Source organism: Cebus imitator, unplaced genomic scaffold, assembly GCF_001604975.1.
Source record: "Cebus imitator isolate Cc_AM_T3 unplaced genomic scaffold, Cebus_imitator-1.0 Scaffold191, whole genome shotgun sequence".
In the NCBI taxonomy this organism is placed as follows: Eukaryota; Metazoa; Chordata; class Mammalia; order Primates; family Cebidae; genus Cebus; species Cebus imitator.
In genome coordinates this window covers 3,191,883-3,218,125 of record NW_016107506.1, presented here as the reverse complement: position 1 = coordinate 3,218,125, position 26,243 = coordinate 3,191,883, and the positions used below count along the sequence as shown (strand labels likewise).

The 26,243-nt window shown below is 35.2% G+C and overlaps 1 protein-coding gene across 5 annotated transcripts in view; it reads left to right on the top strand.

Annotated features, from left to right (window-relative positions):
* The window catches only part of KANSL1L (KAT8 regulatory NSL complex subunit 1 like), a 144,663-nt gene that overhangs the window by 17,956 nt on the left and 100,464 nt on the right, over positions 1-26,243 (top strand). For all 5 annotated transcript variants that reach the window (XR_005203127.1, XM_017546795.2, XM_017546793.2 and 2 more), the window contains exon 3: positions 23,410-23,551. Coding sequence is in view for 4 of the 5 variants with exons in the window: in XM_017546795.2 (XP_017402284.1) it covers positions 23,410-23,551 (142 nt within the window). In the remaining variant the exon portion in view is untranslated. The remainder of the gene's footprint in view (positions 1-23,409; positions 23,552-26,243) is intronic.

Below are 26,243 nucleotides of genomic sequence, written 5' to 3'. Positions count from 1 at the left end.
TTTTAGACAGGGTCTTGCTTTGTTGCCCAGGCTGGAATGCAGTGGCATGATCTTGGCTCACTGCAACCTCTGCCTCCTGGGTTCAAGCAGTTATCCTACCTAGCCGTCTGAGTGCCTGGGATTATAGGCATGTGCTACCATGCCTAACTAATTTTTGTATTTTTAGTAGAGACAGGATTTCACCATGTTGGTCAGGCTGGTCTCGAACTCTTGACCTTGTGATCCACCCACCTTGGCTGCCAAAGTTCTGGGATTACAGATGTGAGCCACCGTGCCTGGCTGCCATAATCTTTTATGTTATAAAACTTTTGGTGAAGCTTTAAAATGTTTCTTTTTTATTTTTAACTATTGTTTGTCAGTATATATATATACTATTTAAAAATAGATTTACTCAACTATTCTATCTAGGAAAAACCCATACAGGAATAATAAAATTAATGAGCTATAAATAAGCATTTTTTTTATTCTTGAATAGAATAGGCTGTGGACAAGGCCTAATCTTTGCTTAAGTCATCTAGTTAATATGTGTAATATGTGTAGCTAACTAAAAAAATTTAGTCTGCACATAGGGAACCCTCATGGTGTTTGGGAGTGTATCAGTTGAGAGTACATGTATGTTGACCTTCTACTTTTTTTCCTTAACTCTCTACTCATAGCTGTATTCATAGCTTTCATCACTGGCCTTTTCCAACTCAGTCAGTTTTGGCTAGCTTAGTATAACTAAAACAAAACTATAATGTTAGCTGTAAGATATCTATTGAACACTTATTGTGTGCTAGATCTTAAGACTCAGTGTAAGCAATGTAGTCACAACCTCTTCCTTTTTGGGCATGTACTTGAGAGAGAGGTATCTAGATATCAAAAAAATAAGAAGCAGAGAAAAATAGTTTTAATTATCACACTGTGATAACACTACAAACCCGTTCTGTCCAATAAAAACTTCTGAGATGATGGAAATCTTTTATATCTGTGCTATCCAATAGGCACTAGCCTTAATTGGATGTTAAACACTTGAGGTTTGGACAGTGATGCTGAGGAAATGAATTTTTAATTTTATTTAATTGACCTGATTTTAATTGAAATGGTCAAATAAAGCATAATTTTTAATCTAGCTTTCAGGGAATCTGTTATCGTCCAAAACTGATGTGAATTACTTTTGTATATATGGGATTTTGGGGAGAAAGAAGTCTATCACACATGGTTACGTACAGGGGAACAATACTTACTGGAGCTTTTTAAATGGTGGAGTGTGGGAAGAGAGAGAGGGTCAGGAAAAATAGCTAATGGATACTAGGCTTAAAACCTGGGTGATAAAATAATCTGTATAACAAACCCACATGACACACATTTATCTATGTAACAATCCTGCATGTGTACCCCTGAACTTAAAATAAAAGTTAAAAAAAAAAACTTTTTTAAATTCTCAAAAATAAATGAGACTTACAGAATTAGAAGCCAAACACATTAATGTTTACTAATAAATAGAAGATCAGTATATTAGTTTTTATAGTGAGAAATAAAACATTAAGCAAAGTGAACATTCTAGTCATTTAGTATTCTGATATCACTGTAATTGAAATTTGTTTGCATGTGGAATTTATAGTAGTTAATGAACACAGATTATTTTTCTGACTGGCATTGTGCTAGTTACTTAACATATGATATGTCATTTAATTCTTTCAACAACCCTAGCAGGTAGTTGTTATCCTTATTTCACTTAAGAAACAGACTCAGCATGGGTTAAGTAACTTACCCATGGCTAACAAGCCAAGTAAGTGGCAGACACAGGATTTTGCTCATATATACGATTCTAAACACATGCTTATTCTCTTGTAACATGCTATTTTCTCAACATTGCATCACTGATACATATAGCTACAAGAATTATTAGGTATATGTGTTTTGAAAGAACTCTGAAAATTTACCAATTTTTGTACATGCAATACTCATGAAGTATTTTAATGAAATTTAGTAGGCACATTTAGTAAATTAAGTATTTTTTTGTTGTTGAGACGAGCTAATGGAAAGATTTGTCTTTTTTAAACTAGAAACAGGAATAAGAAACTTTTGCACTGGAAGTAGTGGCTCACGCCTGTAATCCCAGCACTTTGGGAGGCCCAGGCGGGCAGATCACTTGAGCCCAGTAGTTGGAGACCAGCCTGGGCAACATGGCAAAACTCCATCTATAAAAAAAATATAATACAAGTGATTCTCCTGCGTCAGCCTCTTGAGTAACTGGGATTACAGGCATGTGCCACCATGCCCAACTAATTTTGTAATTTTAGTGGAGACAGGATTTCTCTATGTTGGTCAGGCTGGTCTTGAACTTCCAGCCTCAGGTGATCTGCCCGCCTTGGCCTCTCAAAGTGCTGGGATTATAGGTGTGAGCCACCATGCCTGGCTGCCTTTCTGATAATATCTTTCTTTTTCCCATAATCAGCTAGAGGGGATTCAGGGACTCTAGATGTAAGTTTTAAAATAATAAATCTAAGAAATTTAGTATCAGTTCATTAAGGTAGGCTTCTGGCCTCTTGCATTATTGACCTTTTAATATTACAGTTGATGCCTTGGTTATTAAACCCCACCTGAATTTTTAGAGGTCAAATAAAGTTTAAGTTTAAACTCATCTATTCTATACAAATCAATAATACTAAATTTAAGTGACAGCTCTTTATATTCTTGGTTTCACTGAATTATTTCATAATTGTTTTGTTTTTGTTCTTTGGGTTTTTCTTAATACTTGAAATCTATTCAGCATTTCTTAATTTCAAACATCTTCCCAAACATTAAATGTAAAAGTTTGTTTTGAATATTTTTGTTAACACTAATAGATTTTTTGTGGGAAAGACTGTACTCAATATTATATTAATTTTGAAGACTAAATATTGAGAACAAATAACAACTTTAGTCATATCTCTTAGTGTGATAAAAAGTTTCTGTTTTTTAAAGTTGGAATTAATCAGTTCTATCTTAGGTCATCAAATTCATTTTTAAAATATTCTTATAAGTTTATTTTTGTTATTTTCTTCTCTACATTTGTGGAAAGATTTTTCCAAATCTAGATGAGTATTTTTAACATATAATGTTCAGAATTAAACCTTAAATGTAAAATAGCAAATAAACAGATGCATTTTGTGGTTCTAAATTTTTAAGTGAGTGCCAATATGAATTTTAATTGTCTTTATTGAATATGTTGATTTCTCAGCTTAAATCATAGGTCCAGAGTGGTAAATACTAAAGCTGACTTCAACTTAATTTTAAGCAACTTGAGTGTTAGTACTACTCTTTTATCATAGAGCCTAGCATTGTCTTCTGTTTAATGATTGCTTGGTATTTGTTGAGTGAATGAATGACTATTTCTGGTTTTTTGTATATGTAGTGTAAATACATAAGCATTGAGGCTCACAATCTGAAATTTCTCTCTTCTATATTTGGTTCTTAAAAATTTCATTGTGGAGTTGCATTGTTTTACTTGATGTTTTTTCCGTTCCTTTCTTTGTTTCTAATATTAAACTGGCCACAAGATGTATCTTGTACATCATAGACCACCCCCATGAATGTTTGATGACTGAATAAATGAAATATACAAAAATATGGACATTTAAAAGTAACAATTTTATTACAATATAATGTTTACAATTTTTAAAGTTGATAAGTAAAATGCATTATATTTACTTTAAAAATTTTAGATTTTAGAGGAATAGGGGGCGGGAAAAAAATTTTTAGATTTTATTATTATTATATGCTTTCTATTTTTCTTTGAGTTAATAGCCCTCATAGGAAAAACAAATTTTGCTTTGATCAAAAAGTTAACTGGGAAGAAATATAGTTGTTTTAGAAAATTGGAAAGTACTCACATTAGTCACTACAATTACTATTGTTGTTTTAAATATATATTTGTCTTGGCTCTTTTACTTTTCCTCCAAAAATATAGGCAATAAATTAGTTCATAGTGATATTACTAATTGACTTTAATGATATTACTAATTTAATAATAACTTTTGGTACAGAGGCTAGTATGCATTCAAAGTTTAAAAAAAAGTCACTTTTCCTTTGGAATGCATAAAAGGGGGACTTTATTTTTTTTGTAGGTTTCAGATATAATTCTACTGTAAGATGGATGGATTTTTTCTTCCAATGTTCTTTTTATTTGGTGAGGGAGCCCAGCCAGGTCCATGAGCACTGAACTGGTTAAATGTGAGGTTATGTGGGTGAGTCACTGATAAAAATTGGCTACAATTATGTTATATCTCATCTGGTAGAAGACCCATAAAATTCTAGCATTTCTTTTCTTTTTTTCCTGATGATGATCAGTTACATTTTTTTAGGCTGCATTTTGGAGAAAAACAGATTTTGACACAGGCATGTTTTAATTCTCCAAGGTTGTAGAAAAGGAATAAATATGGCTCCTTGTCTTATTCCAGGAAACCTACCAGTATCTTCCAAATCACCCAATTGTTTCAAATGTTGGGGAAAAAAAAATCCCACTATTTCCCTAAACTGGTCTTCATATAGTCAATTTTTCTTTATGTTCTTTAGATATGTAAATAAGCAGAGTTGACTAAAGGAATTCTTTTCAGCAGTTTTAGGCATTCATCAAAGAAGAAAGGGGAATTGTTCATGTTTAGTAAGAGCTGTTGGGTGACTCTTTCCAGATTGAAAAATAGAAAATAATTAATGTTTTGCAGACCCATAGAAATGAATACTCATAGTTTCGTTCTTGCTTTCCTGTTTTGCCAATGGAAAGGACAAGAACTGAAAAGCAAGGTGATCCAGTATTTCCCTTTGAGGAATTGGGTAAATAGGAGTAGGAACTCACTGCCAAGATTCAAAGGGCAAAGAGACTGATAACATTTCACTATTAATTATAAACAAGAGTAAGTTTATATTTGTATAATGTGGAGTTTACAAGCTGTCTTTGTATTTATTTATTTATTTTAATTCCCTGCATGTCTGGCTTAGATGGGAGGAGTTGAATTTTGTTTTATTTTGCTTATAAGGAAAACAAAACGTCGAGTGAATTCTAGGGAACTTGCAAATGATATTTAAGTGAAGAACCTTTTCCTTTTTGTGGGAGAAGTGGAAGGGACGTTAAGGGCAGAAATTCAAAAGTGTACTTGTGAATGGACTAGTAGCTAAAAATGGTAAATAATTATTTTATTTATTTTTATTTTTATTTTTATTTTTAGAGACAAGGTCTCATTCTGTTGCCCAGGTTGGAGTACAGTGGCACAGTCATAGTTCACTATAGTCTGAACTCTTCAGCTCAAGGGATTCTCCTGTCTGAGTAGCTAGGACTACAGATGTGTGCCATCATGTCTGGCTAAATTTTAAAAATTTTTGTAGAGACAAGGTTTAGCTATGTTGCCTAGGATGATCTTGAATTCCTGGCCTTAAGCTATCTTTCTGCCTTGGCCTTCCAAACTGCTGGAATCACAGCATGAGCTACCATGCCCAAGCAAGAAATATTGCCTACTGTGGCATGCGGACATCTTTGAGGAAAGTAATACTTCAGTTAAAATGAGCTCATTTGTTTTTAAAAAGGCTTTTTTTTTTTTTTTTTTTTTTTTAAGTAACACGATGTTTAAACGTCTATGTGTTTACTGGATTTTTTTTTTCAGTGTTGTTAAATTAGCTAACGGCAAAGCTGGGACGTTAGCCTGGATCTTCTAATTCCAAATTTAGGCTGTACTTCTGTATCTACAGAGTTTAGCTGGCTTAGGCCAAAGTTAAATTGACTGAGTCATTTTCAACATCCACGTCACCAAAAGAAAGCAGGAAAAAAGGTGTTTTATTTATTTTAACTGCCAAGGGAAAATTAAGATATTACTGTAAAGTTGAAGTTTTTAATGTAAAAAAGCATCAGCTTGCTTGTATATGTATGAATTTCTTTAAATATTGCTATCAAATCAGTGAATCACAATCCTCTCTTCACTCCAGCATATCTGAGGATGACCAAGTAAATAACTGTTTTGATTACCTTGATTCCCACAGGCTGGGGAGAGGTGAAGAAACTCATCCTGTTGGACCATATTTCTTAGAAAACTACAAGTGATCATAATATAACTTTTTTTTGAGATTTCTATATAATATGTGTCACTTAAAAGTTCTATATACCTTGATTTAAAAATAAACCACCTTCATAGATGAAACAAAGTGTCATGTATATCCTACATGGAGAAAGCAGAATAGTAAAGCCCCTTTGCAGAAGTTATCCAAGTGTTAATTGTATTTATCAGGGGAAATGATCACCTTTGTTTTCCTAATTTTGACAAGAAATCACAGCTCAGCATAGTGATACAAGCAAATTAGTCAAGTAGGAGACACCAGTCTTCACTCCTGAACAAAAAATAAGAACTAGACATCTTTCCATGAATAAAAGTAGCCTCGGGAGGGCTCAAATGTTTAAGTAAGAATCTGCAGCAACACAGTGGAGTGAACAAACAGAAATCCAGAGGATAACTGCAGAAAAAGAATAGCTGGGGAGACTGGCATACATGAGACATCTGGAGATGGCTAAGAACAAAGAAGGGTGGGGGCTATCAGTATCAGCCTATGGTAGGTGCTACCATAGTCACCACTGGCCACAACATCAATAAATTTGCCACTGAGGTGATAAACAGCCATCACCACCGTGGATCCCCAGAGAAGAAGATGTGGTTGCATCCCCTACTCCCACCACCACCACCGAGAAGGAACTGCTGTTCCAGGATTGGGATCACCACCCTCCCAACCCTGATATGAGCCCCAGACTCCAGAGCTTCAACTGCCCCACGCATGACCACACACCAGGCCTTGGCTCCATGGCCACATATCCACATTCCAGACTCTGAACCACCATGCACACTCACCTCAAACACAAGAGTCATCATGGCTGTGGACTAGCCTCAAACCAAGTCTTAGAGCCCAGATTGCTTTGCATACACCTGTGCTATGAACATTGGCTCCATTGTTACTTTTTGAGCATCTGTGCCTCTGACATCTGAATTATCACCACAATGTACTAGCCCACTCCTTGGACCCCCGAACCTCTGTAATTCCTTGTGTGCCCATGCCTCAGAAACAAGAACCAGCCTATATGGAATAATCTGTACCGTGGGCACTGGAGCTGTGGTTTCTTTGTGAAACTACTTGTACCACAGTGAATGAGTCCATGCCTCAGACCCCAGAAACATTGTAGTTCTCTGTGTGCTGCTGCTTTTTATCTCAGTCCCCTGGTGGCTCCACAAGCACTCGCATCTTGGACATTGTTACTAATATGAGAATGGGGGAACCTGTACTCTGGGTATGGGTGCCACCTCAGCCCCAGACCCTGGAGCCATGATTTCTACACATGTCTTCGCTCCAGAATCCAAATTATTGGCTGTTTCATGGATGCCTCATATGAGATACCATTGCTGCCACCACTGCAAATGTACCTGCAAGTCAGGCCCAGTGCCAAGAGGGATTCCACTGGCCACAACTTACCTGGTAGGAGAAAAAGAGATCAGGAGGAACCTACCAGTCTTCATGACTGGAGCACCCAATAGCCCTTGCTGCTGCTGTGGACAGTGGCTGCTAAGCATCCCTGTAATCTTTGCCAGTGCCAACATCAGCTGATAGAGCTGTACAGAGATTACACTGCTATGCCCTTACTGTAGTCAGAATTGTCACACTGCACCCAACTGGTGTCCTTGCACTCACCTAAAGAAGAAGTTCTTTCCCCACTGAAACCAAAATATAAAGTCAGAAAGAGGTGACTGCTTCATCAAATATGCAGTCATTAATGCAAAGTAACAAGCAACATGAAAAGCCAAAGAAGCATAACATCACCAAAGAACATGATAATTTCCTAGGAATTAACCCTAAAGAAATAGAAGATTTATGAATTTCTTGGCAAATAATTCAAAATGATTCTTTTAAGGAGGCTCAGTAAACTACCAGAGAACACAGAGAGGCAATTCAACAAAATCAGGAAAATAATTCTCAAGCAAAATGAGAAATTTAACAGAATGATTGAAATTATTTAAAAATAAAAGGTAACTAAGCAGAAATTCTGGAGCTGAAAATAAACTGAACAAAATGAAAAATGCAATAGAGAGCATCACCAGCAAAATTTATAAAGCAGAAGAAAGAATCTATGAACTCAAAGACAGGTTATTTGAAAATATCCAGTCAGAGAAGAAAAAAGAATGAAAAAGAGTGAAGAAAGCCTACATGATTTATGGGATATCCTCAAGAGAGGTATAGCAAGGAATGAGAAGAGAGAAAGGGTAGAAAGTATTTTTAAAGAAATAATGGCTGAAAACTTCACAAATCTTGGGGGAGATTTTCATGTTCAGGTAAGGGAGGGTCAAAGGTCTCCAGTCATTTTCAAACCAAAGACTACACTACAACATATTATAGTCAAACTGTCAAAAATCACAGACTATTGAAAACAGCAAGAAAAAATCTTCACATACAAGAAAATCCTCAGGAAGTTATCTGCCCAATTCTAAGCAGAAACTTTGCAGGCCAGGAAAGTGTGGGATTATTCAAAGTGCTAAAAATAACCTGCCAACCAAGAATACTTTACCCAGCAAAGCTGTCCTTCAGAAAGGGAGAGAGAAGACTTGCAGACAAACAAAATCTGGGAGTTCATCATTACTAGACCTGCCTTACAAGAATTGATAAAGACAGTCCTTCAGGCTGAAGAAAAAGAATGCTAGTTACGTGAAAACATATGAAAGTGTAAAACTCACTGGTAATAGTAAGAAAATAGTCAATTCAGTGCTGTGTAAATCACTTACGTTTTTAGTATAATTAAAAGACAAAGCTATTAAAAATAGCTACAATAATTTGTCATAGGGTGCATAACATAAAAAGAAGTAAATTGTGATATCAAAAACAATAGGAATATAAGTATAGAGATTTTATAAATGAGACTGAAGTTATTATCAGCTTGAAATAGACTCCTATTAACTATGAGTTGTTCTTTCTTAAGTCTCACGGTAACTACAAAGCAAAAACCTGTAGTAGATATATAAAAGATGAAGAGAAGGGAATCAAGACATACAATTACAGAAAATCACCAAATTACAAAGGAAGACAGCAAGAGAGGAAGGAACAAAGGGTCTGTATTAAAAAAAAAAACAAAAAACAAAACCCAGAAAACACTGAACACAATAAATCCTTACCTATCAACAATTGCCTTGCATATAAATAGATTAAATTATCCAATTGAAAGACATATAGCCAATGAATGTATTTTTTTTTTAAGACTCAGCTATATGTGCCCTGTAAGAGACTCACTTCAAGTGTAAGGACACAGGCTAAAAGTGAAGAAATAAAATGTGGTATTCCATCCAAACGGAAACCAAAAGAGAGCAGGGATAGCTACATGTATATGAGAAAAATATACACTTTAAGTCAAAACATGTAAAAAGAGACAAAAAGGTAATTATTGATAAAGAGGCCAGTTTATTAAAAGGATACAACATTATAAACATACATGTAGCCAATATCAGAATATCTAAATATATAAAGCAAATACTAATAGATCTGAAGGAAGAAATAGACTGCAATACAATAATAGTAGGGGACTTTAATACCTCACTTTCAATAATGGATAAATCATCCAGAGAGAAAATCAAAAGGAAGCATTGGGCTGGAACTATAGTATAGACCAAATAGGCATAGCAGACAATATATAGAACATTTCCATCCCACATCATAATACACATTGTTTTCAAGTGCATATGGAACATTCTTCAGGATAGATCATATGTTAGACCACAGAACAAATCTTAACAAACATGATTGAAGTCATATCAAGTATTTTTTCCAACCAAAATGGTATGAAATTAAAAATTAGTAACAGGAAGAATTTTGGAAAGTTCACAAATGTGCAGAAATTAAACAAAATGCTCCTGAAAAGCCAATGGATCAGTGAACAAATTTAAAGAGAAATTTTAAAATATCTTGAGAGAAATGACAATGGAAACACAGTGTACCAAAACTTATGGGATGTGGCAAAAGGAGTTCTAATAAGGAAATTTGTAACAATAAACACCTACATTAAAAAAGTCATCTCAGACATTATACTTCAAGGAAGCAAAAAATGTAGAGAAAACTAATCCCCCAAATTAGTACAAGGAAGGAAATAATGAAGATCAAAGCAGAAGATATTAGAAAAACAATAGAAAAGATCAATGAAACCAAGAATTGGTTTATTTAAAAGATAAGCAAAATTGACAAATATTAGCTAGAGTAAGAAATAAAAAAAATCCAAATATATATAACATCAGAAATGAAAAAGGAGACATTACAGCTGATACCACAGAAATATAATGGATCATAAGAGCCAGTATGAGCATCTCTATGCCAAGAAATTGGATAACCTAGAAATGGATATTTCCTAGACACACAGAATCTAACAAGAATCATGAAATAGAAAATTGGAACTAACCAATAACAAGTAAAGAGATTAAAACAGTAATAAAGTCCTCCATCAAAGGAAAGTCCAGGACCTGATAACTTCACTGTACTTCTCAAACTCTTAAAAAAAAAAAAATTGAAGAGGAGGGAATATTTTCAAAGTTATTCTGTGAGGCCAGGATTACTCTGATACCAAAGCCAGAAAAGGACACTGTAAGAAAAGAAAAAAAAGATTATAGACCAATGTCCTTTCTGACTGTCTTCACCAAAATACTAACACACTGATTTAACTAAACATTAAAAGGATCATTCACCACAGTCCAGTGGAATTTAGTCCTGGGAAGCAAGGATATTTCCACATATACTAATCAATAAATAGGATATACCACATTAACAGAATGAAGGACAAAAAACATATTCTTAATACATTTGCAGAAAAAGCATTTGACAGAATTCAACATCGTTTCATGATAAGAAAGGCTCTCAACAAATTATGTATCAAAGGAATGTACTCTACCAATAAAAGCCATATATGATAAGTTCACAGTTAACATCCTATTTAGTGGCAAAAACTTGAAACCTTTTCCTCTAAGACCATTTCAGTCTGTTTGGGCTGCTGTGAGAAAATACCTTAGCCTCAGTAACTTATTAACAACAAATGTTTTAAGGTCTGGAGGCTAATAAGTCCAAGTCCAAGTTGTCAGCAGATTCAGTGCTGAGTGAGGGCTTGTTCTTTGCTTCACGTTGGCATCTTCTACCTCTGTCCTGACATGGTGGACAGGGAGAACAAGCTTCCTCAGGCCTCTTTTATAAGGCTGTTAATTTCATGATAAAGGTGGAGCCTAATCACCTAAATCTCTCCAAAGGCCCAACCTCTTTAGGCCACCACATTAGGAATTAGGTTTTCACATTTGAATTTTGAGGACTGTTCAGATTGTAGCACCTACTCTGACCAATCTATTCACCATAGTACTGGAATTCCTAGCCAGGATAGTTAGGCATAAACATAAATAAAAGAGAAGAGGGAAGAGGGAAGGGAAAAGGCAGAAGAGGGAAAAGAGAAGAGGGAAGGGAAGGAGGAAGGGAAGGGAAGAAGGAAGGAAAAAGAAAGAAATGGAAGGAGGGGAAGAGAGAGAGGAAAGAAAAGAAAGAAAAAATGCATGCAAATCAGAAAAAGGAAGAAGTTAAATTTTTTCTGCAGTTGACATCTTAGAGATAGAAAACCATAAAGACTCCATCAAAACAATGTTAGAAATAAATTAATTAGAGTTAATATAAAATCAGTCTACAAAGATCTGTAGTCTTTCTATTCAGCTGTTTGAAAAAGTAATCAAGAAAACCATCTTAAAATGGCAAATATAAGAATAAATTTAACCATGGTGGTGAAAGATCTGTATACCAACAACTAAACATTGATGAAAAAATTGAAAAAGACACAAATAAGTGGAAAAACATTCTGTGTTCATGGATTGGAGGAATTGTTAAAATGTCCATACTACCCAAAGCAATCTACAAATTCCATATAATCATTATCAAAATTCTATAATCATTATCAAAATTCCACTGACATTTTCCATAGAAATGGGAAAAAATTCTAAAATTTGTATAAAGCCAGCCAAAAAAAAAGAAAATTACGAAAAATGACCTCTAAGCTTCTGAATAGTCCACTTAGTGACATAAAGTATTTTCTGTCCCAACAATTTGTATAAAGCCAGCCAAGACCCCAAGAGCCAAAGCAGTCTTGAGCAAAAAGAACAAAGCTGGAGGCACCACATTACCTGACTTCAAAATATATTAACAAAACTATAATAATCAAAACAGCATGCTACTGGAGTTAAAAACAGACACATATGCCTATGGAACAGAATAGAGAGCCTAGAAATAAATCCATGCATTTGTGACCAATTATCCTTTAACAAAGATGCCAAGAGCACACAATGAGTAAGGGATAGTCTTTTCAACAGTGTTGGGAAAATTGGTTATCTACATATCAAAGAATGAAATTGGACCCTTATCTTGCCCCATATTCCCAAATCAACTTGAGGTGATTAAAGACTTCAACATAAGACCTGAAACTGTGAAACTACAAGAATAAAACAGAAAAAGCTTCTCGACGTTGGTGTTGGCAAATGTTTTTTGGGTTTGAACTCCTAAGCACAGGGAACAAAAATAAAAATAGACAAATAATATTGCATCAAACTGAAAAGGTTTCACACAGCAAAAGAAACAGCATAGTGAAGAGACAACCTGTGGAATGGTAGAAAATACTTGCAAACTATATATCTGAAAAGGGGGAATTTCCAAGGTACATGTGGAAGTTAAACAACACAATAGTAAGAAAACAAGCCGATTAAAAAATGATCACAGGGGCCAGGGAGGTGAAGGCCAGTGAATCACTTGAGCTCAGGAATTTGAGACCAGCGTGGGCAACATGTCAAAACCCTGTCTCTACGAAAAAATACAAAAATTAGCCAGGCATGTTGGTATGCACCTGCAGTTCCAGCTACTTGGGAGGCTGAGATGGAAAGATGACTTGAGCCCAGGAGGTCGAAGTTGCAGTGAGCCAAGATCACACCACTGCACTCCAGTCTGGGTGACAGAGTGAGACCCTATCTCAAAAAAAAAAAAAGAAAAAAGAAAATGGCAAAGGATCTGAATAGACATGTTCTTTTTTTCCAAAGAAGATATGCAAATGGTCAACAGGTAGATGAGAAAGTTCGCAACATCACTAATCATCAGGAAAATACCAATTAAAACTACAATGAGTTACCATCTCACACCTATTAGAATGGCATTAGAATGGCTATTGCAAGAAAGACAAAGAATAACAAATATTGGAGAGGATATAGATAAAAGAAAACTCTTGTACACTGTGGGAATGTAAATAAGTATACAGATATTACAGAAAATGGTAAGGAGGTTTCTCTGGAAATTTAAAATACAATTACCATATGACCCAACAATCCTACTTCTGGGTACATATCCAAAGGAAATTAAATCAGTATGTTGAATTGATAACTGGACTCTCATGTTGATACTCATTTACAATGGCCAAAGTATGCAATCAACCTGTGACCAGTGGCAGATGAATAGATAAGGAAAATGTAGTGTGTGTAGGTGTGGATGTCAGTTAGGAGAAATAAGTTCTGAAGATTGTCAGCCTGGTTACTGTAGTTTATAATAACATACCGTATTGAGTCTCTGACTTATGATGGATCAACTTACAATTTTTCAACTTTAAGTTGGGTTTATTGAGACATAATTCAATGCATTTCTTTGGTTTTTATTTTGTTTTGTTTTGTTTGTTTTGAGTTGGAGTCTCGCTCTGTTGCCTAGGTTGGAGTGCAGTGGCACGATTTTGGCTCACTGCAACCTCCACCTCCCAGGTTCAAGCAATTCTCCTACCTTAGCCTCTCCAGTAGCTGGAATTACAGGCACCTGACACTACACCTGGCTAATTTTTGTATTTTTCGTAGAGACAGGATTTCACCATGTTGGCCAGGCTGGTTTTGAACTCCTGACCTTAGTTGATCCACCTGCCTCAGCCTCCCAAAGTGCTGGGATTGCAGGCATGAGCCACTGAGCCCTGCCAATTCAATGCATTTCGACTTACGATATTTTCAATGTTCTTACCATAAAAAATGTTAAATGTTCCCACCATAGAAAAAGTATATGAGGTGATGGATATGTTAAGTAGCATGGCTTAATCTTATAAAATGTGTACATATATGACAGCATCATGTTAATATATAAATATATATACACCATAAATATGTAATATTATTGTCATTTGAACCTTAATAAAGCTAAAAAAGATTTTTTAAAAAGCATGAGTCCCCATGTTAAGGTTCCTTAGACAGATCTAAACACTACAAATATTGTTTATTTCTGAAAGCGGTTTTTTTAATAGAATTGATATCATTAACTTTTTTTAATACTTTCATATTTTATTTTAGATTTATGGGGTACATATGCAGGCTTGCTACATGTGTATATTCCATGATGCTGAAGTTTGGGATCTGACTGATCCATCCCATCGTCCAGGTAGTGAGCATAGTACACAACAGTTAGCTTTTAAACCCTTACCCACTTCCCTTCCTTTCCTCTCCATTAGCCCCAGTGTCTATTGTTGCCATCTTTATATCTGTGTTTACCCAATATTTAGCCCCCACTTACCAGTGAGAACATGCAGTATTTGGCTTTCTTTTACTGTGATTAGCACTGTTTTTAAAAACAAAATAAATGTTTATATCTGTAAAAGTAAAACACAGTTCACAAAAATTTGTACTTTCGAGGTAATGTGTCTTGGATTCTAAAATGTGTGTTTTTATCATATTTTAGTGTTTCTAATAGTAAGATGCACCTTATAAATATATGTACATTTTTTCTGTTGTTATTGTTTTGAGTCAGTGTCCCGGTCTATTACCCAGGGTGGAATGCAGTGGTACAATCATGGCTCACTGCAGCCTCAACCTCCCGGGCTCAAGTGATTTTCCCACATCAACCTCCTATGTATCTGGGACTACAGGTATGCACCACCATGCCTGGCTAAGTTTTGTATTTTTTGTAGAGACAGGTTTTTGCTGTGCTGCCTAGTCTGGTCTCAAACTCCTGAGCTCAAATGACCTGCCTGCCTCGGCCTCCCAAAGTGCTGGTATTACAAGCATGAGCCACTGTGCCTGGCCAGTGTATAACAATTAATATTATATTATTTTCCCACCCCAGGGAATTATGTTATGAAATTGATGGTATTTCTTAAAATTTATGGCATCTCAGCACTAAAGAAATGTAATGTTTCAAATTGATGCATGTAAGCATCAAGATCATTTAAAATAACATATTTCATAATATTTTTAAGATTGTCAAAAATATTTTTCATTTAATACCTAGTGATATTTTAAAAATGTATGTAGTTTGTTCTGTTACAGCATTTTAAAATGTAAATTTGTGTGAGTATTTGACATTTAGGGGAATGATGTCAATATAATGTAGATTTTTACACACTATGTGTGTATATCCACAATGTGGGTTGTTTCTAGATTACTTCAAACATGTGAGTGTTTTGAAATGATAAAGGTCAAGCTTTTCCCAACTAAAGAGGAATTATTAGCAGTATCTGAAGATCTAAACAAAATGCTAACAATCCCTATAGAAATATCCTCCTACAGCTCAATAAGTTGCTGGTTTATTGGCTATATATTTTTTAATGTTGACTAAGCTTTAGAGATATTTTACTTGTGTTAAAAAGAAATTGATTAGTGAAAAAAGGCTATCTCTAGGTGATATTTTTAATTTTTTAAATTAAAATTAAACTGGTTTCTATTAGAACCAAATTCTTCAAAGAGAAATCACAAAAAGAAGCATGAGACCCGGATATGAAGCTTTAAATGTGGACTGTTTAATTTTAGGTACAAACGCCAATGGAAACTTTCAATTTTTTAAGTAATCATTATTGTTTTGTTAGGGCTCAGATTTAAAATTTCCTTAGGTAGGGGCCGGGCGCGGTGGCTCAAGCCTGTAATCCCAGCACTTTGGGAGGCCGAGGCGGGTGGATCACAAGGTCAAGAAATCGAGACCATCCTGGTCAACATGGTGAAACCCCGTCTCTACTAAAAATACAAAAAAATCAGCTGGGCATGGTGGCGCATGCCTGTAGTCCTGGCTACTCAGGAGGCTGAGGCAGGAGAATTGCCTGAACCCGGGAGGCGGAGATTGCGATGAGCCGAGATCGCGCCATTGCACTCCAGCCTGGGTAATAAGAGTGAAACTCCGTCTCAAAAAAAAAAAAAAAAAAAAAATTTCCTTAGGTATTGTGTGGTCTGTCACTAACTATTTTCACAGTAAGTCCAGCTGTTTTTATTTTGCAAAACATGAAGTTATACAGAAGCACATATATATTACAATAGGAATGCCTGTACTTGATTCTGGCTTAGTAGTAGTCATTTCTTTGATTAACAAGGGTAGTTTTAATTTTAATCCTTTTTTTTCTGGGCCCATTATAGTGTTTGGCAGGCCCATCACTAGCTCATTTGTATGCATTGGGAAAAGGTTTTCCTTCCACTGAGCAGATTTAGGTTTTTAATTGTAGGGTTTGGGGTACAGGACTCTTGCTGGATTTTACTTGTCCCTTCATCCAGGCCCCTTTGCAGTTTAGTTTGAAAACACTATGTGGTTGCCTGGCTTCCTGAACAAAAGTGACACATGCACATACATACACACAATGCTTATTGAACAGTGAAACTGTTTCTTTAGCAAATAAATATTTTGATTAGTTTAAAATTTATTTACAGTATTTCCTTTTAAAAATATGTCCTTATTTGTCAATGTTTGATGTTACACAAGGATTTTACAAACTTATTTAAGACGATTTTACAGGCTGTAACTTTCAAAATCCTTTCCATACAAGAGAAAATGGGTGGTAGCGATAGAATGCATAAATATTTCTCAGTGTCTCCTTTTTTTGGGGGGAGTGGGTGGATTGATAATAAGAGAACTAGGATTTTCCTAAGGATGTTGCTCAACTGAAACTCCAGGAGTTCTATTATCCAAAAAGTATAGGAAGATGGATATTAGGGGAAAACAAGAAGTCTGTTCAGTTTGCCTCTTTGGCTACCTAAATGTCCACGTACCCCTTTCTCATTCATAAAACATACCAGATTCTCAAGGATGATAACCCAAAGTTACATTCAGTGGGTAAAGTCCTCTATATCAGGTGTGTATGTAGTTCATCATGATGTAGTGACCAATAAACTAATAGACAACTCCCTAATTTTCCTGACCTCTTGGTTTTTGTATAATTGTATAGGGACAAGGAAAATCCCCACTGGGAAAAAAAAATGGGCCATACATGATAGTTCCTTGTCCTTACAATAATAGATATCTTGCTTTGGCAGTGGAATAAGGTCTTGCTAGCACCTTAATTTTGCTTTCTGAGATATGCTACCTTGTCATTTGTTCTTCTTAGTCTCTGACTTTGCTCTTTGGGAATTATTCTTTGTCCATGATTCTTTGTGACTGTATCTAACATCGGTGTTAGTGTACTGTTATTGGAGACACCACTGCATTCTCGCCCTGCTTTCTATTGATGCAGATTTAGCTCCCAGGGGTAGTCTCTGTTAGGCTTGTGTTTGTATTTTGCTAATTGAGTTTCCTTTGAAATGTAGGTTTCCATTCTATTTTCTTCCTGTCAGTTATATGTGAAAGTACCACAGCCAAAGATCTCATTTGGTCATACTTGTTAAGCCTACACACTTACTAATTTACTAGTTATTTTCCTCAGACTGTCTGCCTCTCCCTCAATTTGATGACTGCCTTAGAGTAGTGGCTGCTCCACACATACTGTAACAAAGCTTTAAGCTGTAATTTGTGAAGTTGAACAGCAAGTAATATAATAACCTGTCAGAACAAAATTGATCACTCTTTAACGTAGACTACAAAATCTACACATTCAACAACATAATATTAAGTATATATATTTATGTAAAACCAACTACTAGACATGTGTGTGGTGTGTGTATGTGTGTGTTTATGTGTGTGTGTGTGTGTATGTGCGTGTGTGTATGTACATGTATTCAACTATTAGGCATGCAAAGAAACAGAGAAAAATCATTAATGGAACTGATCTGGAAATGACAGAGATCATGAAATCAGTTGGCAAAGAGTTTAAAATATCTATTGTAAATGTGCTCAAGGACCTAAAAGGAAAATGTGAACATAATAAAAGAAATTGAACATGTAAAGAACCATTGAACTTTCAGAAGCTAAAAGCATCTGAAATGAAAATGACTTCAGCTAACAAGAGAATAGACATTCAGAAGAAGTGGTTAATAAATAAAAATCACTGCTGACTTCTCAATAGAAGGTACATAATCCGGAAAAATGGAATGATATATTTAAAGTGCTGAAAGGTGGGGAAACAAGTTAGCCTAAAATTTTCTGCCCACCGAAATATTTTAAAAGACAAACAAAATGACATTTCCAAATAAACAAAAGTAGAAAAAAGTTGCCAGTATACATGCACAAAAGAAATTTTAAAAGATGATCTTCAGGCTGAAGGAAAATCATACTGGGTAAAAACTGAGGTTTACATAAATGAAAAAGAAATGTTAAGAAACGGTGAATATGTGGGTCTGAAATATGTAGAAATTAAATCACACATTTCCAAATAACTCGTGGATGAAGAAGTCACAAGAGAAACTATAAAGTGTTTTGAACTGAATAATATTAGAAACATGACATATCAGAATTTGAGGGATGCAGCTTCTAAATTACTGAAGCAGTGCTGTATGGTTATAAATGTTTTTATTAGGAAAGGCAAATAGTATAATCTGTGGTCTAAATCTCCTACTTAAGAACCAATAAAAATAATACTAAATTAAGCCCAAAGCAAATAGAAGGAAAAGATGATGATTAAGAGTGAACATTCATGAAATATAAAACATGAAAACAAGAGAATTATAAACTTCTAACAATATTATTCAGGAGAATACTAATAGGAAGAAGGAAGAATATCACTATAGATGTTCCAGCATTATGGAATAATTGAGGAATACAAATTGTTCTCTGTTTTTCCAGGTTCTGTATCTGTGTATCAACTACGAATGGAAATAGGAAAAATATCACAATACAATAATAAAAAATATGAATCAAAATGCATAACAACCATTTACATGGTATTATAAGCAATGTAGAAATTATTTAAAGTATACAAGTATGTGTAGTTTATATACACATGTACATCATTTTATATAAAGGACTTGACCATTTCCACAGATTTTGATATCCTCAGGAGGTCCTGGAACCAATCCTCCATGGATACTGAGGGATGACTGTATTATGAACAACTACATGCCAATAAATTTAACAATTTAGGCTAAATAGGCCAATTGCTTAAAAAACACAAATGACCAAAACTGACACAATGAGAAATAGAAAACCTGAAAAGCCTGACATTAAAAAAAAAGACATTAATAATTATAAACTTTCCCACATAGAAAACTTGTTGCCCAGATGGCTTCACTGATTGATTTTATTGAAACTGAAGGAATTAGTTATTCCAGTCCTACATAAATTCCTTCAGAAAATCAAGGAGGAGGGAACACTTCTCATTTTTTGAGGGTAGCATTAGCTTGATTCCAAAACCAAAGATGACAGGAAAACAACAGATTCATATCTTCTTTGACTATAGATGCAAAAAAAATCCTAAATGAAATAGCTTTTTCTTTTTTTTTTTTTTTTTGATTAAGTCTCTGTTGCACAGGCTGGAGTGCAGTGGTGCGATCTCGGCTGACTGCAACCTCTGCCTCCCAGGTTCAAGCAAATCTCTGCCTCAGCCTTCCGAGTAGCTGGGATTACAGGCACCCACCACCACACTCAGCTAAGTTTTTTGTATTTTTAGTAGAGATGGGGTTTCATCATCTTGGCCAGGCTGGTCTTGGACACCTGACCTTGTGGTCCACCCACCTTGGCCTCCCAAAGTGCTGGAATTACAGGCATGAGCTACCATGCCCGGCCTTGAAATAGCAAATGGGGTCTAGCAAACTATAAAAATTCATAATGACCAAATGAATTCATACCAAGAGGTCAAAACAGAGATGTAAGTTTGCGATGTTGACAAATAGTTAGTACGAAGAGAAACTGCATTCAAAACCAGTTAATTTGAACAGCTTGTACTCATTTCCTTTAGTAAGTTAACTGGTGGCTGCAGGCAAGCAAGGATGGGAATTGAAGGCATAATGCTACCTTTCTGGGGAATGAGTGATCTCACTATCCAGATTGTCTCTACTTACCAATGTCTTTGATCTTTTCTAAAGATAGGGACCCCACATTATGGCCACCATGTGGTGGTCTGTGATCAGTTTTGCACACTCTAGAAAGATTCAGGGAGTCAATGGCAGACCAGGCTTACATGCTAACTGGGGAGTTGGGACACTGAGTATGCTGGTGCATTACCTATATGCTAATTGGTTACACTGTAAGTTATATAAACCATTAATATTGATTGTATAAGTTGTTCACGTAAAATGTTCGACTTTGGGGTATAACATGTTGATCTTGTTTGAGCAAGTTAGCCATATATTTATCTGTAACATCTTAATTATTAACAATCTTAATTTTTTAAGAGAAACATGTTTTCTAGGAAGGAAACATTTTTGTTTACCATGTATAAACATAGCAAACATATGTTATTCATTCCTATTAAAATGTAGGATAAGTTACCCTCTATCGAAAATTTATTTCAGGCTGGGCTTGATGGATCATGCCAGTAATCCCAGCAATTTGGGAGGCCAAGGCGGGCAGATTACTTGAGGACAGGAGTTTGAGCCCAGCCAAGCCAACATAGTGAACCCAGTGTCTACTAAAAATACAAAAAATTATATGGGTGTGGTGGTACACACCTGTAATCCCAGCTACTTAGGAGACTGAGGCACGAAAATTGCTTGAGCCTGGGAAGTGGAGGTTGCAGTAAGCAGAGATCGCACCACTGCACTGCAGCCTGGGTGACAGCAAAACTCTGTCTAGAAAAAAAAGAAAATTTATTTCATATATCACAAAGTATCTAATATGATTTAGTTTACTTAAATTTAATCTGTTGTTGCTATTTTTGTATATTAGTATAATTTAATATAGTATATGAACATAACGATTTTTGTAATCCTAATTTGAGTATCATAATATTTTTACAAGAAGTACAATGAGTTCTACGACATTTTTTTTCCTCTGTTATATTTCACGATTCACTAATCATCAATATTATAGCCAAACCAAATTGCATGTTATAGGGGAATTTTCTAACTGGAGCAAAATTTAGAGAATGTTTAAGATCATCTTTGATTCCATGCCATACTTCTGCAAGTCCTATCAACCCGAATCCATCCTTTATCTACATAGTTTTGTCTCCCCTCCCATTCCCAGTCAAAATGATTTTTATATTCAGTATTTTAGTCTGAACGGGCTATATTTAGAGTTACAAATTAGCATCCTAATCTCAGTGGTTTAACACACCAGAGGTGTACTGTGGCTTACATACAGTCCATTGATCTGGGCTATTCTTCCCCTCCATCTTGTAGCTATACTATCTGCACTAGTGGCTTTGAAGATCCTCAGGTGAACTGGAAATGACAATGTCACTTTTGCTTACAGTCCATTTGTTCAGAACCAGTCAGATGGCTCCAATGTAAATTGCATACGGCTGGGAAGTATAGGGCAGCATGTGAAATATTTGGAGATCACAATTATCTGTATCACACCCAGATTATTATAGTTAACATCTTAGTTGTTTTCCTTACTTTCTTTCATTTCCTACTACAGTGTTTTCTTCACCTAGTAGCCAAAGTTCTTGAAAAAAAAATTTGTTACTAGGTTGCCAATAGTTTCCACTTTGTTTTAAAATCCAAACATTTTATTCTCATCTATACAAAATAATACATGGTAGGGCATTTGCCTTCTCTAATTTCATGATAGGCATTTAGTGTTGCTAACTGTTATCTATGAATAGTGTATTTTGAATAGGCATTTTATTTTGTTCATAGTTATGAAAATGTGATTTTTAAGTGTCAAATTTATGAAACCACAGTAATGACTATAAACAATAAATAGTAATACCAAGAGAAATACTAAATCATATGGTGTCTTTAATCACATTTTATGCAATTAGAATCCTTAAAAACAACAGCCTTTCAGAAATATTGATGTAATTTAAATTCTGTTATAATGAATAAATTCTGTATAGCAAAGTCATAATAATTTTCTTCTGTTTATCTGACAGCAAATGATTTCTTAGAATAAATATTTTCTCTGATTAAAGTTTATTTGAAAGATATTCCATCATGGTCCAGTGCATTTAAAAAATTAATAAACTATTTTTTAGAGCAGCTTTAGGTTCACAGCAAAACTGAGTGGAAAGTACAAAGAGTTCCCACATATCCCCTGTTCCCACATGCCACAAATGCACAACCTTTCCCACTATCAATATCCCACACCAGAGTAATATATTTATCACAGTTGATGAACCTACATTAACACGTCATTGTCACCCAGAGTTCATCATTTACATTAGGGTTTGCTCTTGATGTTCTATAGTCAGTGGGTTTTGACAATAAATGAATTTTTAGATAAGTTTTTAATAAAGTTTATATGTGTTGCCATTAAGTCATTGTTGCCTTGCAGTTATATCTTCAGCTTCTGTCTTTTTAAAAGTTTTTTGGCAATCTGTATCTCCTAATTAAATATCACACACACCTACCACCCAGAATCACCAATAATTTTTCTCTAGTTGTAGTGCTCTTGCCAAATGATAGAGGCAGTAGGAGGAGCTAGGAATCATATTTTTAAATATGCATGTAACATAGGCTTTATATAAATTCTTTGTGATCTCTAGGTTGTGAATCTTAGGAATCAGGTTTTTAACAAGCTATTCCTCTTAACAAATATTTCAGGGTCTATATATTTGGTATGTTTATCTGAAATGTAGCAAAGCATTTATATTTTTGATAATTTTTGGCAGTTTAAAAAATGATTTAATTAGCTAATAATGATGCCTATTTTTGCAAGTAAAAATTACTTATAGTAAAAATGAATATGCTACAGTTTATTACATGGTTTTAAATTTAGCATCATTCAAATGGACTGTCTGGTACTTGACATCTACTTACATATAAAAGTTTTATGGAACAGTTTTTACATGATGTTTGTGTTGTCATTCATGTTTCCTTTTCTTTCCTGGTTTATCCCTATTTAAGCCCTTCTGCATTGATAAAGAATTAGATAGCAGAGAAATTATCCTACTACAGGGTATGTAATATTTAATGAAAACAGGTATTTGTGGGGTGGAAAGGTAAGAAAATTATATCTTTTTCTTTGATAAGAAGTCAATCTGCCATTCCCTCTTCCTTTAATTACATGTTGTGGAAAGGAAATTTGCTTTTATGATGGGAGTTAAGGAAGTTATTAAGCAGTATCTGTGAAACTTGATTGCCTTTGTGCTTTGACGAACAGTGTTTGTTTTATTCACAGTAACTGTAGTACTGAATGGAAGTGGCTTGTAGACAGAGCAAGAGTTGGCAGCCGATGGACTTGGCTTCAAGCCCAGATTTCAGAGCTAGAATACAAAATCCAAAAACTAACAGACGTTCACAGGCAGATTCGTGCTTCCAAGGTATTGTTTGTGTTCTTCTACCTTTGTTAAAAATTGTTAATATTTTCATTCCTTCTCATTTCATCACAAAAATAATTGTTACAAGGTTTTATAAAAATGTAGCCAGTTTATGTTAAGATTTTTGATATATTATTATAAATTGAAGCTATCTTTGTAATGCCTTTTTGTATTTAAGATCATTTTATCATACTTTTTGAGCAATTCAGAACTTTCTTATTGGATTCCAGTTAATGTAAGTGATAAACATTTTTTCAAATTCTAAATTGTAAAATACATATAACAAAAACATTACCATCTTAACCATTTTTGAGTATATAGTTGTGCTGTTAAATACATTCATAATGTTATGCGTCTGTCACTGTCTATCTCCATAATTCTTTTTACTTTTTAAAACCGAAGCTCTATACTTATTAAATAATAGCTGCCCACTTTCCTCTCTCCTCAACCCCTGACAACTATGTCTGTATCTTATGATTTTGACTATTTTATTCACCTCATATGAACAGAATCATAACAGTTTTTATCTTTTTGTAAGTAGCTTATTTCACTAGCATAGTGTTCTCAAGTTTCATACATATTGTAGTATATATTAGAATTTCTTTCCTTTTTAAGAGTAATAATTTATTGTACCACATTTTGCTTATTCATTCATCCATTGATGGACACTTGGATTGCTTCCAATTTTTGCTATTGTGAGTATGCTATAAACATGGATATAAAAATACTCCTTTGAGACTCTGTTTTCAATTATTTGGGGTAAATACCCACAAGTGGAATTGCTGGATCATATGGTAAATCTACTTTTAATTTTTTTGTGGAAATACCATACTGTTTTTCACAGTGGCTGTACCAACTAACATTCCCACCAACTGTACACAAAGGTTCACATTTCTCCAGATTCTCGCTAACATTTATTTTCTGTTTATTTTATAGTAACCACCCTAATGGGTGTGAGATGGTATCTCATTTTAGTTTTGATTTGCATTTGCCCATGATTAGTGATGTTGAGCATTATTTCATGTGTTACTGGTTTTTGGATATCTTCTTTGGAGAAGCATTTATTCAAGTCCTTTGCCCATTTTTGAATTGGGTTGCTTGTTTTTTTCTTGTTGCGTTTTAGTTCTCTATTAATTTCTTTTTTTTTTTTTTGAGACAGAGTCTTGTTTTGGCACCAGGCGCCAGGCACCAGGCTGGAGTGCAGTGGCGCAATCTTGGCTCACTGCAATCTCCACCTCCTGGGTTCAAGCAATTCTTCTGTCTCAGCCTCCCGAGTAGCTGGGTCTATAGGAGCGCACCACCATGGCCAGCTAATTTTTATATTTTTTAGTAGAGACGGGGCTTCACCATGTTGGCCAGAATGGTCTCCATCTCTTGACCTCATGATCCGCCCGCCTCGGCCTCCCAAAGTGCTGGGATTACAGGAGTGAGCCACTGCACCCGCCTGGTAGATATTAATTTCTTATCGGATATATGATTTATAATTTTTTTTTTACTATTCTGTGTGCTATGTGTTGGTTTTTTGATTTGTTTTGTTTTGAGGCAGAGTCTTGTTCTGTCACCCAGGCAGGAGTACAGTAGTGTGATCACTGCTCACTGCAGCCTACACCTCCTGGGCTCAAGCAATTCTTCCACCTCAGACTCCCAAGTAGCTGAGACTACAGGCACATGCCACCATGTCTGGCTAAATTTTTGATTTTTTGTAGAGATGGGATATCCCTCTGTTGCCCAGGCTGGTCTCAAACTCCTAGACTCAAATGGTCCCCCTACCTCGGCCTCTCAAAGTGCTCGTATTACAGATGTGACCTACTGTGCTCAGCCTTGTGCATTGCATTTTTACTCTGTTGATACTCTCTTTTGCTGCCCAAATTTTCAAAATTTTTTGAGGTCCCATTTGTCTACTTTTTCTTTTATTACCTGTGCACTTGGTGTCATATCTAAGAAATCATTACCAAATCTAATGTCATGAAGCACTTACCCTATAGTTCTTCTAAGGGTTTTGTAGTTTTAGGTTTTACATTGAGGCCTTTGATCCATTTTGTGTTAATTTTTGTGTATGGTGTTAGGTAAGGGTCCAATTTCATTTGTTCATTCACATATTCAGTTTTCCCTGGTTGAAAATCACTGTTTTTCCATTGAATGGCCTTGGAACCTTTGTCAAAAAGCATTTGACCATATCTGTTAGGGTTTATTTCTGGGTTCTCTATTCTATCCCATTGGAATATAGCTCTGTCTATATGCCAGTCCACATTGGGTTTTTTTGTTTTGCTTTTTAATTTCTTTTCTTTTCTTTTCTTTCTTTTTTTTATTTTTTATTTATTTATTTTTTTATTGAGACACGGTCTTACTATATTCAAGACCAGGCTGGTCTTGAACTCCTGGATTCAAGCCATCTTCTCACCTCAGCCTCCCAAAATGCTAGGATTATAGGCATGAGCCACAGTACCTGGCCAGTACTACACTGTTTTGATTTCTGTAGTTTTGTAGTAATTTTTGAAATCAGGAAATGTGAGTGTGAGTCTTCCAGATTTGTTATTTATTTATATACATTTTTGAGACAGTCTTAGTCTGTTGCCCAGGCTGGAGTACAGTGGCACAATGTCAGCTCACTGCAGCCTCCACCTTCCAGGCTCAAGTGATTCTCATGTCTCAGCCTCCTGACTAGCTGGGATAACAGGCATGTGCCACCATGCCC